We start from the raw sequence: 17,500 nt of genomic DNA, 5'->3' as shown, positions 1-17,500 counted from the left end.
TGTTATTTCTTGTGAGCGACGCAGCATTACAAAGTTCGGAGCCTGTATCTTTTGAGCCCGCAAAAGAATGTGTCTGAATGTTCGCACCAATGTTGCGGAACAATCGCGTGTTGAGCCTGTCCAGTTGCTTACATGTCACATTTGGCTCTTGGGAGTTACGGACGTTTTCAACATTTTAACGGAAAACCGTTCCAGAATTCTTTCTGACTGTGCGTTTGCTCTTAGGATTTGTACGCTCGTAGAGAGGGGTTTGTGTCATCACTAAGTGGAATTAATAGAAGCTGTTCTCTCTTTATTGCAGATCAGTAACGGCTACCCATCAAAAACACCTCTAACCCCCCCGTTTTCTCGCTGTTTTTCAAAGGTGTGGTTGCTTTTTGTAACACGCTTGATCACCCTGACCGCTTGGCGGATTTAGACATTATTGGCATGCCCAGTGAGGTAAGACTTAAAAGAATTTCGCTAACGTCAAAAAAGTGAAATATTGGTCAGTTTTGGCGACCGTTTTGGCGGTTCAAAGTGAATCGTACCATAACAAAAAGCCGTTTTTAAGGGTAGGTGTGTTCTGGCACCCGTGACGTCATTCCGAAATACTGATCCAGTGCTATGAAACCATTTTTGAGCAGAAGAGAAACCGATTTTCAAATGCACATAGATTTCTGAGCAAAATACTGCGGTTTAACATCGAAGCCACACACCAGAACCAAAATGCTTACCTGTTTGTGCTCAGTGTATAAAGTACGACTCTACGGCTTTTTCTACATCACGACAGGTATACTCATCATCCCGTGCTGGTGAACGATTAATCTCAAAAACATAAATATTCAACCCAAAAAGCCACACTCAAAAACATAAATATTCAACCCAAAAAAGCCACACACAAAACGTTGGGAAGCTGTTGACAATGTGCTGGTCGCTTCTTATTGGCACTGGGCGAGTTATTCAATTCTGAAACAAAGTGAACAGACATCACACAACACACTCACACAATCACAAAGCAACTCATGAAGTGAAGCCTCACAGTTCCAGGTCGTGTGTATCTTTATTGTACACCTGTGTTCTCTCTGACAGTTCCAGGTCGTGTGTATCTTTATTGTACACCTGTGTTCTCTCTGACTCTGTCTCTCTCTCTCCATCTGGCCACCAGCAAAACACAGCTATGACGTCATTTATCATGACGCATTTTTCGTTTGATGTCATTCAAGATTAGTATTTTGAGCAAATTTGTGTTTCAGGCAAAGTGAAGATGAATTTAACCACAGGGAATAAACCCTGACAGACACCACTGTACCTAGTGTGCGTTTTTTCCACCTGTAGGTAGTCACAGGTAAGTCACAGGTATCGGTCACAGGTGAGTCACAGGTAGCGGTCAGGGCGAGCGGTAGCGGAGGCTTTCACCTGTATATGTCACCTTTCGGTAGTTGCAGAAGTTCGTTTCACTGGACAAAACCCGACCTGATATTGTCCTACCTGTCGCAACACACCCGCCTGATTTTGCAGGTAACAGTTGACAGGCTTCCAGGTGTGCCGGACCTGCGTTTGTCCTTTTGCCAGCGTCCCCCCGCCACGGCAAGGTGTTTGGAAAGGTTCAGCATCGTCTGCACGTGTAAATTAGTACACAGGTAAATACCAGGTGATCGTCAGGTAGATTCGCAGGTGTTAGATGACGTGTTGGCGGTTGTTGGGTATGGAGGATGGTGGCGGGGGTGGTGGTGGGGGTGGTGGTGGCGGAGAGAGGTGAGAGAGGGAGTGCACGACACACGGTGTATCAACGTTAAGGTTCAGGCTTGACCCAGATCACTTGCGCCGTGGAGCGCGACATGGAGAGCAGGCGGCCAGTACGGTCAGCATCATCACCAAACCCCCCGTCCAGGTACACCACCACCTTGCGCTCCAGACCCCATACCGTCCTCTGATTCACAATGGTGACCGCGTCAGCAACAGCCAGTGGAGTCCAGCTGTTCTCCGCCACCCGTCTCACCGCCTCGCTGTCCCAGTTATCCACGACACGGGTGGGGATCCCCAGCTGACGCAGGCCCCGGATGAAGGGGGCAGGTGAGTGCTTGTCATCATCAGGTGTGTCAGGTGCACAGTCAATGAGAGACCCCATGATGAACACGTCGTTGTAGCGCAGCCCGCCCTGCTCCCCTGGCCCGTTGTCATGGCGACCTGCAACATCACACACACCGTCATCACCCTCGTCGCTACATCGCCAATAGCAACAACAACATCAACACCACCATCACCAACCGCATCAACAACTACACACACCACTACCACCACCGCCACCAACATCATCGACAACCACATACACATCAAATAGAACCGTACACTGACTGACAAGAACGACATCAACCGCATCACCATCACCGACAGCATTGACCTCTCCATACATCGTCGTCGCCAACGACAGCAACAACACCAGCGGCGACACAACCACCAACAAAAAAGTACGAGAAGTCGATTTATCCCAGCGAAGCTGGAGGTATCCCACGAACGCTATTCACGACTTTCCGACCTTGACATTGTAGTGGGGGTCAAGTGGGCGTCGGCAGCATTGTCCAATCAGAAATAGGGATGCGCTTCCGCTTCCGGTCCCGCCCAGTCGGAAGTTTACTTTCAACTGAAGAAATGGCGCAAAACAGTTTGCGCGGAAAAAGGTGATTAAAAAAAAGAACACAACCTGGTTTGATAACCAAATGATTGCGACCTTGCATTCTAGCATCGTTTAATGTGGAACAACGACACATCTGATAAACAAATAGCCAGTTGTTACCAACATGAGCAACTAGGGTTTGGAATCCTACTCAGAATGTATCGAAGCGGTAAACCCGGACGCTGTTTGTACACGTTTGTCCGGAGAAGCTATCGAAGTAGGTGACATGTCGTTTCACTCCGAGTGTGCCAGCACCGGCCCTCTACCCGCGAAATCGCCACTAGGCAGGGAAAGTGGTTCGACCTTGCATGACTGCAGGGCAAGTTCGATTTTGCTACTGCTAGCTAAAATTGCTGCTAGTGCTGCCTTGTCTAGATCTGGAACTTTTTCAATTGGAAATTTGTTGTCCATTATACTGGAATGAGTGGGTGCTTTTCTAGATCTAAGCATCGACCGAATTGAATAAAGACTAGTAATACCCGTGCTCCGCACGGGATTTTTTCTTCTTCATTAATTACAGAGTTAATTATGAATAAGCAACAACAAAAACGTGTTCAATGTGCAATGGCACGCGCGTACAGAACAAAATGCCATACATTTATTGGGAGAGATAAAAAAAAAAGAGCACAGAGGTGGATTGGCCATGACTTGTGCAGTGACAACAGTAACATATTAAATTTAGAAGTAATTGCGACAAATTTACCCCCAAAAAGCGCTAGCACACACAGAACAACAAAATGTGATAAAACATCAAACCTAAGAAAAGCAGCGTTCAATGTGCAATGAACTGCAAACCATTTACACAGCAGCAAACATGTGACGCTTTCTGAAATTTCGGTCAATGTAGCGATATTTTCTTTTTACCAGGCTCGGCGCTTGAATACACTTTCTTTGTTTTCTTGCGTAGCTGCTCGCCATTAGTAATGCAAGAATCTACAGCTTGGTGAAGGCAGACAGTTACGAAGGAAAGGCTAAATGCGGCAAAACAAAAAAAGTGGCTACATTGACCGAAATCTCAGAAAATATGACACATGGGAGTGAAACAAACACATAAACACAGCATTAAATGAGCAAATAGTGTGCACAGTACAAAAAAAAGTTTTACACATCAGCAAATAGGAATGAAAATGTAACCCAGTGGTAAATATACAGTGGGTTCTGTGAACAATAACAAATCATGTAATTGGGAAACAGTACAACAGCGTTAAATTGTGCCCTTTTCTGAGATTTCAGTCAATGTGGACAGTCTGAGAATTCAATCAATGTGACGCTTCAACCAAGATGATGAATGCTAGTTAAAATGTGTAAAAGAATATTTAACACCAATCATATAATTGGGAAAGAAATCTCGTCGCAGTACCCGACAGCTCGAGTCACCCACAATGAAACGTTTGTACGATTGACTGGACTTAAACAAATTAGCGGCTACATTGACATAAGTGAGGGACATAAATGTGCAACAAAATTTGCCCAGAGAACAATAGTTATACACATCACCATATATGTCTTGAGACGGGGGGGGGGGGGGGGGGGGGGGGGGAAACGCACTAAATGGAACAAAATTTGTACACTTCAGCAAACATGTGAGTAAAAAATAAAATGTTAAAATGTGAAATTGATTCTGCGTTCTGCGAACAACCACATGGGATAGCTCCGGCTAGGTTACAAAATGTTGCAGGAAGGAAAAGTGTTGCAAATTGTTGCAGGAAGGCCCCGAGTGATGTCCCCTTGAGCGATTCAAAGCTGGGGAGGAGAGTGACGTCCCCTTTGTGCCATGGCAACGTTCGCTTTCGGCCAATGGGATAGCTCGGCTCGGCTAGGTTCGTCTGTTACAAACTTTCACACAGAAAGGCCTCAAAAAGCCATTTCGCTTTCGAACTCGCTAATCTAACCTAGCGCATCGTGTTCAGCGCGATCCGTTGTTACGGGGAACCGAAGGACAGGGGCCAAATCGGCCGGGTTTGGTTGGAGATATTTCCACACCGCGGCTAGGTTCGTCTAGACGCGGCGCATGCGTATAATTTGGTGCGCCAAGTCAAGTCAAGTCAAGTCAAGTTTTATTCCGATAAAAACCCCGTGAGGGTACATGGAAAATTAAAAAACACAATAAAAACACATTTCATTCAACACCAAATAAAAGGAACTAAAACAAAAAGAAATCAGACTATGTAGAGAAAAGGTAGTTGAGGGGTGAGGGAGAGCAAAAACAATACAAGAAACAATTCAACAATAATAATAATAATAATAATAATAATAATAATAATAATAATAATAATAATAATTGTCAGTAAGTACTGGTGTCACATGACTGATGTGAACCAGTTGATTGGCTAATGGCGATGCGCTTAAATCTGTTAGCGCACTCCTGGAGTGCGCTAACTTTTCCACAGAGCGTATTCTTACACCCTTTGCCAAAGCGAGACTGTACTCTCATCCTCAGAATTAATTAATGACATGTAGCTTATATTCTCCACAATACCAATGATTATGACCATAAATGTCCTGCTTTTCAATTAAAGCAGAAGTGGTTTTTTTTCTGACAGATTGCATGCGCCTGTGCCGCCCACAGTTGCACTGATCTAAAAATAGAACCCGCTGTGTCTAATTTTTCAGTTTCGACTTGCGAAGATTCCTCTCATAATTATGCCATGTTGGTGGCATGTACCTTATTATCCACATTACCAAATGATGAGTTAGTATACAATTCCCAGCAGCTAACAGAAAACACAAGTGTTATTCCGATAACGTCGCAGCTAGATCAGCACGTAGCAGACTACACTGAAATACGACTGCATCTGTTCAGTAAATGAATGCTTTCCGTTTATTTTAAGGCAAGAACAATCGGAATCGAAAACGTGTAGGGTTTAGAACGTTCTTAACACATATAAGACTTATTACCAGCCTTCTTTATGTGTGCAGACTCAGTGCAACGGGACGAGCAATTTTTGTTTTTAAAATGAGACTCAGTGCAATAGCCTAGCAGACGACATAAATCCCGCTCAGCAAATAAACATGTTAGGCAAATGTGAACGATAAAACGATGGGGATATAATACGTGTAGGGTTCAGAGCATTCTTACCGTTCATATTTAGTACCAGACTCCCCGATGAGGGAAGATACCACACGAAAAACATGCCACGTTTATTTTGAAAATGGGCTTTCCGTCGACCTTGGCAAGGGGCACAACTCTGCACAGTCAATCTGTCGAAGCTCGATGAAGGTTTCGAACCGCAAATAACTGAAAGCACAGTCCTTTCTCCGAGTTCAAATGAGAGAAAGATCATCACTGTTTAGCTTAACGCTACACTGGAATTTACCAACAGAAATTAAAACAAGAGTTTGCGTGTGATGAAAGCACAACACACGAGACAGCCCACACAAAAGTAGATCTTCTATACGACCTGACCACACAGTTATGCCTATTCAAATGCGCGTAGCAAAATGTGCGTGTTGTATCTTCTTTTTTCTCTGGCGGTACCGACAATATCGTTATTGAAACAATCCCAGTGCACTAAGGGATTTATAGAGCAAATCTCGAAAATAATTATTGAACTCAGCGCTATGCGCTTCGTTCAATAATGAATTTTCTCGATTTGCTCTATAAATCCCTTAGTGCACTGGGATGTCTCAATAACTTAAATAATAATAATAATAATAAAACACTACAAGTGCAAAGTGATTACATACATTTCTTTACTATGGGAAATGGGGGGAAGGGGGAGGGGGGGTGATGGGTGAGTTAACATAAGGACAAAAATACTATTACAAACAACACAAAACAGATAACGGAGTATAAAGCTAAAAGATAATTAAATTTTACTCGCTTCTCAAACAGTCCATGACAAGTGTCATGAACTTTGCGAGTTTTAGCAATAAACTCTTTTTTGTAGTGGAAAAAAGCTCTCTGAATTTAACTGAATTGGGGTGGCATAATAATAGCACCGTAACAACTGTTTTCTATAATTGGTAAAAAAAAGGACATACAAAAATATAATGGAACTCGTCCCCAAGGTCACCTGATGAACATTTGTGACAGATTCTGTCTTGTCTGGGAATACCAAGAGTCCTACCTTTTTGTATAGGCAATTTATGATTCAGTGTTCTAAATTTTAAAACAGCGTTTGCTAAATTAACCGGCAGGATGGACAAGTACTTTTCAAACTCAAAATTCTCTTTATACATTCTATAATTATAATAAAACTCATTGTTATTTATTTCTGAATGCCAGGTTTGGACAAATTGGTCTTGTAGCCTATTTTTCATCAGTGCTTTGAAAGTATTAAAATAACCACCATCCGTTACATTATCGATAGTTTGATTGTGCCAAAAATCACTAAAGCCTAACTCATTTAGAACACCATGGACAGAAAGCAAAAATTTTGACTTGTATACACCAGATTCATACATTTTAAACAAAAAACGATATGTCACACAAGAAAGTTTGTCAGAACCATTAGAAAATGCAAGTTTGTACCAAAAATTCAACATACGACATTTCGCTTGAATACTTACAGGGAACTGACCTAATTCACCCAAAACCATGTTTGTTGGTGTTGATTTGCCAACTTTCAAAATCATCTTAAAAAATCGTATCTGTAATTTGTTAGCTAGATCAGACATGTAAGGGCACCATACTTCAGAACCGTAAAGTAAAATAGGGACCACAGTTTTTTCAAAGAGGTCAATTTGGACATCAAGAGGCAAAAACAGTTTTCTAGTTTTACGTAATAAAGCAAACATGGCCTTGGAGGCCTGACCATCGCGTGACCATGCCTGGAGCAGGTGACATGCATGCTAGAAGTCGATGCGGCGCATCCCAAGTAATTCGAAGTAAAACAAAATTCGAGTTACGATGACTATGCATGTACGCAATCTAACTGGACACACTGTTGACAGACATATTGTAATATCTTACATGGCATTAAGAAATACACAATGACACATATGGTAAACATGTAATGAACATGGCAAGTAATTAACACCGTTACCTACTATATAATTGATGATATATATATATACCACTCACTTGCTATTCGCCTAAATGCTTGCGGTGTGCTGTGACACATTTAAGAAACCAAAAGAAAAAAGGACTTTACTTTGGCGAAAAGAGCATATGCTGCTTATTTTTGTACATAACTGCTATAACTGTATTTTTTCCGAACACTTACATGTAAAAAACATAGAGATATATCTTACCATTTCACTAAGACAGCCAAAATAACGGTCAAATTATTGACGATGAATAACGCATAATAAGGGGAGATCATGATGACGTACATGTCTATGGTTGCACAGTTGCCGCCCTTGGTTCGAAAACCCGGGGAAGAATATTTAGTCGCTGGAACCTATAAGGTTATACGGCGACTTATCAGATGATAATGTTTCGAACTTATCTTTTAAAAATTAAGTAAACAAATCTATGGAATATTTTGGAGTTCCATTGTGATTGGTTAAACAGATCTATCTATCTTCTTATTATTTTATCTACTGTGTTTACATTTGAAAACAGATCTTTTCCGACGCCCCCCACTAAATTGACCTTGCACTACCTTGCACTACCTTGCGGGGCCTCAAACTAAATCAGTCTAATATTTTGTATATATCCAGTATCTTCACAACATTATCATACTTTGTACCGAGTTTTAAGTCAGAGAAATAAAACACACGGCTAGGTTCGTCTGGGGTGCGGTCGCGTAGTGTTTAGTCAAACCGTTCGCTTTCGGCCAATGGGATAGCTGGGATATTCTGTCTGCTACGACATTTCACGTTAAAAAGGCCTCAAAAAGCCATTTCGCTTTCGAAGTCGTTAATCTAACCCAGCCTATCGTCTACATCGCGAGCCGTTCCTACGGGAAAACCGTGGGACAGGGTCCAAACCGGCGGGGTTTGGTAGGAGATACGTCCACACGGCGACGAAGCCCACGCGTATTATAATAATATAGATGTTCCTTGCATTGCATTCTCCTAAATCTGTTATTCTAACCAGTTTGTTTAAGAATATAATGGTTCGTTTTTTGTTTGTTTTTAGTTGATAAGCTTACAAGATTTTTTTTTCTTTTTTAAAGTAAGTGGTTTCACACGTATAACACGAGACCCACATGCACTAGACAATGGAAGTTGAGATCCTCGTTCAGTACCACGAATGCCAGTATTTCAGACTCCTTTTGAAGGAATGTGTGGGGTTTGGGTGTTGAACTTGAAGTGGTAGATTGTTTGCACAGGTATGAATGTTCGTACGTACGAACGTGCACACATGTATGCAGGCATTTGTTTGTCAAGCAGGAACATGCAACATGTTTTGACCGTATGTGAGTGCGCGTGTAATAAAACCAACGATAAACAATACAAAAAGCTCCAGCTCTGCTTTTTCACCAGTCACAGACGCATTGCGTTGTTCAGCTTTCCAGAAATATATTAACTCAGTTAGAACCCGCTTCCTGAATATTTTATTTCAGGAAAAAGTCAATCGAATCTACACAAAAAAAGGTTATTGCGTTGTTCTGTCTTAGAGACTGTATAACATGATATGGAGCTACTAGAAGAAACATGTCTGTAGCGTAGTTTGACCCAACAGACAGAGAAGTTAACGGGGGTATTCTGCCGTCAGCAGTTTTATTGCTGGTGTGAATTCGATCTTGCAAAGCATTTTTGACTCACATGCGAAGCAAAAGTGAGTCTATGTACTCACCCGAGTCGTCCGTCCGTCCGTCCGTCCGGACGTCCGTCCGGACGTCCGGAAAACTTTAACGTTGGATATTTCTTGGACACTATTCAGTCTATCAGTACCAAATTTGGCAAGATGGTGTATGATGACAAGGCCCAAAAAAACTTACATAGCATCTTGACCTTGCTTCAAGGTCAAGGTCGCAGGGGCCATAAATGTTGCCTAAAAAACAGCTATTTTTTACATTTTTCCTATTTTCTCTGAAGTTTTTGAGATTCAATACCTCACCTATATATGATATATAGGGCAAAGTAAGCCCCATCTTTTGATACCAGTTTGGTTTACCTTGCTTCAAGGTCAAGGTCACAGGAGCTCTTCAAAGTTGGATTGTATACATATTTTGAAGTGACCTTGACTCTGAACTATGGAAGATAACTGTTTCAAACTTAAAAATTATGTGGGGCACATGTTATGCTTTCATCATGAGACACATTTGGTCACATATGATCATGGTCAAGGTCACTTTGACCCTTATGAAATGTGACCAAAATAAGGTAGTGAACCACTAAAAGTGACCATATCTCATGGTAGAAAGAGCCAATAAGCACCATTGTACTTCCTATGTCTTGAATTAACAGCTTTGTGTTGCATGACCTTGGATGACCTTGACCTTGGGTCAAGGTCACATGTATTTTGGTAGGAAAAATGTGTAAAGCAGTTCTTAGTGTATGATGTCATTGCTGTCAAGGTCAAGCATGTGAGTCGTATGGGCTTTGCCCTTCTTGTTTTGTTTGTTGCTTGACTAATGAATTTGTCTGTTTAGTAAACATTCTTCCATCTTGATTATTACATAATTTTCCAACCTACAAAGAAATCGTAATTGAATATTTTACGCAAAATTGACTAATCCGCAAACAATTTTGTGTGAACAAATATTATGTTAAGGAGAGAGTATGGGTGTGAGGTTGGACATATTTTCAATCAAGTGAAGTGAAGTAGCAGAAATTATTTTTAAGTTCTTTAGCTACATGCACACGTTCTGTTAAATTACGTGCTTAGCAGGGAAATCCAGATTAATAATACTGCTGTGATAGGCTGTGGTTTTTGTACGTACTTTGAATACAGAAGAAAAAAATAAAAAAAAAACCACACAGTTGAAAAAACAAAATGTGCACATAGGATTAAAATATTAAAGTGAACAGAATAAAATCAACATCTGCATAAAAAACTAATTTCGTGGTTCTCTTGTCAAGTCCACTGTAGTAAGCACAGAATAGGAGAGAAGATTTTGGAGTAGGTGGCTTAACCTACTGAAGTAAATGATTAAGAGGATTCTAAGCTTCCAGTGCTAAAGCTCTCAAATCACGAGACAAACACACTTGTTGGGGCTAGATCTAAACTGTTGATTTAAAAAAAAAACATACCTACAAATTGTAAACATCTATTACAAAAATATATATATTGTATGGATCTGTCTTTGTAAAATATACTGTACGGAACATTTTTAAAAATCTGCACAAATCTCGTGGTTCTCTTGTCAAGTAGTAGGCACAGAAAAAAAAACCTGTGTTCTGTCTTGTAAAATATACTTCACTGAATGTGTAGAGTATTCTTCCTTTTTATCATATCAATTGCCTCCCTTGAATTTCATTTGTAAAATAATTCTGAGAAAAAAGCTTTCTACTTAAAAGCAGTGCAATCAAGAAAATGGGTACAACCTGTGTGTATACCTTTATTCCTTGTTCTTTTTATTTAATTGAGGATGTCACTACGCAGTTTTACTGATTTAAACAAAAAATCGCTTCAAATTATCTCCCTTGAACAAACACTTCTTTTTACAATTTGTTTACACGAAGAGGTAGTTTTAAGGGTATATACAAGAAAACAATATTGTAACCTTAGATGTATTTACATTTGGACTAATTCCATAAAAAAAAAATTAAAACTATAAGTGATAAATCAAAATAAAACAGATCTTGGGGCTGTGCTAATAGGATTAAACACGAAAGTCGTACCCAAGAATCGTCAAATACTTTTGCTAACAGCTATACTTAAACATAAGAAAATATGATCTGCATCTCTTGTTATGAAGATGATGGCACTGGTCCACCGACGTGCATGCCATATATGCTTTACTGTGCGCTCTCCCTCTCAATGGTCTTTCTCTGGCTCACTCGATTCTGAGGAGATAAAAGAAAACACATTCAGTACAAGCTATAAAAAAATAACAACAGAACTAGTATTACTTAAAGTAGCTGCTGGTTTCTGAGTATTTGATTGAAGGCCCAATCCGACTCGTAAGAAGTTTGCCCGACTGTCGCAGATTTGGTCAGGTAAATTGCATGGAGTAAAATCATACCTCAATTTGGTAACATACAAACTGCAATATTCTAAGGCTGTGAGTGTGAGAATACATCGGCGCCACTTTTTAAAAACTTTCTTTTTGTGTGTGTGTGTGTGTGTGCATGTTTTAGTGCCAAAAATGAATAGGCCGAGTGCTCTCTCTGCAAAACTTGTGTGAAGCTTCAGAGCTCTATCAATGGTTTGAAAGTAAAAACATACTTTTCCATTTTTGACGTTCTTGTTCCCTTCCCTGTCCGTAGGTTACCGGATTTTTTTGGCAATGTCTGTATGTGAAGCTTCCAAGCACTAGCTTCAGAAATTTCCGTGAAAACCTCAACTATTCATTTTTGAGTGCCTAGTGATGGCTATCCCCCTCAACGACCTAGCACTGCTGAATCCTGATTCTTCCCATAGTTTGATTCTGTAATGAAATTGTGTAGTTGGTAGTTATGTGAGCTTCTTCTTTGGGGGGGGGGGGGGGGGGGGTATTAAACCATCAGATCACAAAGTAAGACTTCATTGTAATGTGCAGATATTTGTTCAGGTGCCCACCATTTTCTATGTGAAAACATGTTGCTAACTAACATGAACCAGGTTCGTTTTTCTAGATGGGCTACTCACCTACATCAAATTTCATTGTTGGGTTCATGTTAGTTAGCAACATGTTTTTAAATTCTCATTAGGCAGTCACGACTGACACTAAACACAGAACAGGTGGGAAAGACATAATTCAATGTACTCAACTTCTTTGCATTGTGAGACTGGCCACATGAGTCTGCTAAAGTAGTTCCTGCAAAGATGTAATCCAATATTCATCTTAATAACATGTTAATATCGATTGTTCTAGCAAATCAGACTCGACAGTTTTCTCAAGGCTTGCACAATTGCAAGAGCTTGCCTGTCCCCAATCATAACAATCAGAAACAACATCTCGTAAGCAAGTCTTTTTAGGGTATGAAGGTTTTCATATGATGTCTGGGGGCATGGAGAAACAACTTACAAAGTAGAACATACACAACCAATTCCAAACAATTTAGGTCACACCATAGTTTAACTCACAAACAAACAACATAAATACAATAAACAGTCTGCAAACGCCTACATGTTGTTGACACTAGGTGTACAGAAATAAAGAAGCACATTAAAACAGGCTTTGTCAAGTAAACCATTACAGCAAAAGAGCAACAGCTGATGATCCAGACCACAAAAATGACATGGTTTCCCCTTATTCAGTTTGTGATTGTAGTCATATTGACGATGCATGACTTCAATTTTTCTAATTAAGTCTCTTGGTGCGATTACAGATACATGCATTGTCACAATTACGACATGCTAATGTCTAACCTGGGTAAACTTCAATTCATGACTTTTTTCAAACTGGCATAGAAATTATGAGCATACCAGAATTATTTTCCTGTTAGACTGTCTTCTTTTTCTTCTTCTGCGTTCGATATTCATGGCTGCCATATCGTCAGGTCAGTGGCTGCCATGAAGTCTGCAGTCTTCAGTGTCGGACTGTCAAATTAGATGATATTGTAAAGAAAGTAAGTAACATCTCATGATATTCTAACTTCAATTACATCACCTGTCTCACAGTCTGCCTCTTTAAAAATAAATGAATAAATTCAGTAACATAATTTTTAAGTAAAAAATAAAAAGGTATGAGAAATAATCCTTACTTTTTTTGTAATAACCCTCACCACCAATTGTTTTATTTCATTTCCATTTTAACAGATTTAGCACTTCTCCAAAAGCTAGAAATACACTTTAAATCCCCCTCCCCTTTCATAAACTAATTAAATAACTAATTAAGAAAAGAAAAACACCCTTACATCATAAAAAATCAGAACCACCAAAACCACCCCCACCCATCGAATAAAACCTGAATACAAAAACACTTCAAAATAAAAAATGAAAACATTTCATTCCACTCCAAAAATATAAAAGTTGTTATGCCTTATTTTCATTATTTCTGTACGCACAAAAAAATTGCTGTGCAAATCTTTTTAAAAACATCAATGCCTGATACACCTGTAACCTGTTTATGTTGTTGACCTTGTAGCTTTTCAGTTTAAGAGGCTGTTCAAAAAACTGTTTCTCTGTAATCTGCACTAAAGTCAATGATTACCATGAATAATACCGTGGGAAAAATATTACATCACCAAGACCGAAAAAATAACACCAACCGACACTGTTCACCCTTATTTCACCCACTATGCCAACCCAAAGACTGGAAAATAATAATCAAATACAGAATGAACAAAAATGTGTGATTTCTTTTCTTCAATGATAAGTTGAAAATCTTCATTCTTCATAATTATGTTATTGGCACAATGTGTAATTGCCACGAGTTTTATGAAAAAATGATGCGATACAAATCAAAGTGAAAACATTTCTTCATATACTGATACCTTATTTACCTTGTGGCTTGTGTGCCCCAGGTTTAGGAGCTGCTCAAACCTACATTGCTCCTCAGTCTGCAAGAAATTAAGCGATGGCCTGAAGGAGAATGGAAAAAATCCTTTGTCAGCACCCTGTGTGTGTGTGTGTGTGTGGGTGTGTTAGATAAATAGGCGGGGGGGGGGGGGGGGGGGGATGAGGTGCAATAGCTACCACGCCCAGTGTAGTCTGCAAAACAAGTGCAATACTTTTACAGAGCTTTCATGATACAAAGCTTCAAATAAGAAACACATTACAATCAAATGAAAGCTGAGCCTGTCATTGCAAAATAAGAAGGAATATACAACAATCCAGTGGCATGTAAAATATTGTTCCTTCAGAAAGATGGCTCTGACAGCAGAAACAATTTAACTTGAAGTTTGAGTCAAAAATTATTTATCTACATTAGCGAACGTACTTGCAGTAATACCCCTCACACATGAAATATTCACAGACTGAATAACAGTTTGTTCCCAATGTTGCTTCCGTGTATCGGTTAGATCCATCTGCAGAGTACGGATTGTCATCCGCTTAAAAAGGACAAACAATCAGAACTTGTCATCAGTGATCAACCAACCTTGCAAGAGTGGGGTGAAACACTCACTTCCTGCCAACATGTCTGCAAAAAAAAAAGGAAACAATGCCAATGGAAGCTTAAAATGATTCTTTTGTTCAATATGTGTACACGTGCTTCATTTCTGGGGTGAAAGTGTAAAATATATCGATGGATTGATAGAACAATATTGCCTCAAGTTCACCGCACCAAAACATACTTATCAATCAACATTGTCATCACTCGATCAGCTATTCCATCTCTTTCATATGTGTGTGTGTGATGGTGTGAGCGCGTGTGTGTTTGTGTACGTGTGTGTGTGTGTGTGTGTGTGTGTGTGAGAACAAGCGTTGAAAAACGTATGTTTACCTTGCTCTAGATCTACCGATTTTCGTAGGCGGAGATTTCTCTGCCGTGACAGCGGCTTCGTTTCCCTGGCAGAATTCAACATCTTGTACAGATCTGCCGGTGATTTTCATTTCCTCCGCTTCGTGAGTCACTTGATCCACAGATTTAACGAACATTGAATGTTCTTTTAGTTCTTGTGACGGAAGTAAAATCAAGGAATTAAGTGGGCATTCCTGAGTCCTCTGCTGGCTTCATGTCCACAAGGTAAATCGCACAAACTTTCAGGGATTGGGGGGTAGTTTATCATTTTGAAGAAGAACAGCTAGTCGTCGCTGCCCGTTCAGCATTCTTCGCGCGACTTTTGCAGAGGAAGGCATATGCAGTTTTTTTCCTGCTGAATGTTGCCAGGGTGCACAAACTGAGAAAGCATTCCCGATTTTCCACAATTTTCTACTTCTTTAGAGTCTTTTGCACAACATGATTTATAACTGCCGGTGTACGTCTAATTCATGATGCCTACTTGACAGCTGGGTCAAAAGTTACGTTCGAGAAAATACTCGTTGAACTAAGTTCCAAACAACTCCAAGAGCAGACATGTAACATGTGGGATTTTGCAAGCGGAAATGACGTATATCTAATGTCATTCAAGGGTATCATGTGGGAATGTGAAGCTGGGCTCCGAATGGAAATAAACACTTCCTCCAGCTGCGCGACCCATTGATAACAACAGTTGGAACTGGTAGGAAGATGAACAGGTCTTGCGAACTGGCTACACACTGTTACGGTTCAAGTTTAAGTTCAAAGTAAACACTCAACTGAGGTTGCAGGTAATGGCGGACTTGACTTCCTTCATAACCAAATATCACTCTTCTGACAAAAACACGCAAATGCTATGTTAAACCGGAAAATACGTAAACCGGAAAAGGAAGCGCATCAAAACCTCACATTTCTTTGTGTATACCGCCCTCCCCCCAATAAAAAGAACAAACTATCTACTCCGCAGTTTTTGGCTGAGTTCACAGAGCTTTTAGACGAATACGCCAATTTGCACTGTAATCTTGTAGTTGTCGGAGACATCAACCTTCATTATGACTCACAGTCGGACTTGAACGTTAACACGCTGAAAACACTGCTCCCCACTCTCAACTTATCCCAGCTGGTAGACAGGCCGACGCATCGTCGTGGACACACCCTTGACTGGGTGGTGGTCGGTGGGGACGTCGGCGTCTTAGACCTGATTGTGCAGGACATGTTGATCTCCGACCACTTCGTCATTTCTTTCAGCTTTGACCTTCAGAAGCCAGGCCCTGCCAGACGAGTCGTCACCTCGCGCAACATGAAGCGGATCGACATGGCAGCACTGAAGGATGACGTCAGAGCACTCCAGTTAGACAGACATGACCTCGTGTCCAGCTACAACAGCGACCTGCGCCGGATTCTGGACAAGCACGCCCCTCTCACAACACGCACAGTCACCGACAGACCCTCGGCACCTTGGCTTACGCCGGAGGTCTCAACAGCCAAGCAAGATCGGCGTCGCGCTGAGAGAGAGTGGAGGAAATCGGCTCTCACGGTCCACAGGCAAATCTTTGCTTTTCATCGAGAGGCCGTCAAAGAGATGGTGGATAAGAACAGACACCAGTTTATTTCTCAGAAAATCGAGAACAGCACCTCCAGCAAAGAACTCTTCCTGATCACAGGGCAGCTCCTCGGTAAAACTCAAAATAAAAAGCTCCCAAACTCCGTCCCTCTTGATGACCTTCCAGATAAGTTTGGGGACTTTTTTGCCGAAAAAATCGAGAAGATCCGAGTCGAGCTTGATGCTGCTCCTGGGCATCCAGAGCATGCGCCATTTCACGGCGCCCACCTCACCGATTTTTCCCCTGTCACTAAAGAACAAGTGAAGAAGATCATTGAAAAAGCTCCACCCAAATCCTGTATTCTCGACCCAATTCCTTCAGAGCTATTAAGCGAGTGTCTAGAGGAATTACTCCCTGTCATTACTGATATCATAAATCAATCCCTCACATCCGGTCAAGTACCCCCTTCTTTTAAGCATGCAGTAGTCACTCCCCTCCTGAAAAAAGCTAACCTTGACATCAACACTTTTAAGAACTACCGCCCTGTCTCTAATTTGCCTTTTGTTTCGAAAGTCCTTGAAAAGGTTGTTTTGGCCCAATTGTCAGAGCATCTTGCTAAGACAGGTAATGTTTTATCCATTACAGTCCGCCTACCGCGCAGATCACAGCACTGAAACAGCCCTACTTAAGGTAGCGAATGATCTTCTCACTGCCTGTGACAGCGGCTCTGTTTCGCTTCTGGCCCTGTTGGACCTATCCGCAGCGTTCGACACCATCGACCACGATATACTGCTGGCAAGGTTGAACACCACATTCGGCATAACAGGCACGGCTCTGGGGTGGTTCTGCTCCTACCTGACTGGACGCACTCAGGCTGTTGTGATCCAAAATAGGCACTCCGAGGACACCATACTAAA

The 17,500-nt window shown here is 41.0% G+C and overlaps 1 protein-coding gene across 1 annotated transcript in view; it reads right to left on the bottom strand.

The window, feature by feature from the left end:
- Window positions 1-1,070: 1,070 nt before the first annotated feature.
- LOC138950062 (uncharacterized) overlaps window positions 1,071-17,500 on the bottom strand; it is a 133,182-nt gene continuing 116,752 nt past the window's right edge. Inside the window, exon 20 of the mRNA XM_070321842.1 lies at window positions 1,071-2,169. Within this exon, the coding sequence (XP_070177943.1) occupies window positions 1,775-2,169 (395 nt within the window). The 3' untranslated portion in view covers window positions 1,071-1,774. The remainder of the gene's footprint in view (window positions 2,170-17,500) is intronic.

Source organism: Littorina saxatilis, linkage group LG16 (assembly GCF_037325665.1).
Source record: "Littorina saxatilis isolate snail1 linkage group LG16, US_GU_Lsax_2.0, whole genome shotgun sequence".
Taxonomy (NCBI): domain Eukaryota; kingdom Metazoa; phylum Mollusca; class Gastropoda; order Littorinimorpha; family Littorinidae; genus Littorina; species Littorina saxatilis.
Note: the sequence above shows the minus strand (reverse complement) of the source record. Positions and strands in the feature narration are given on the sequence as shown.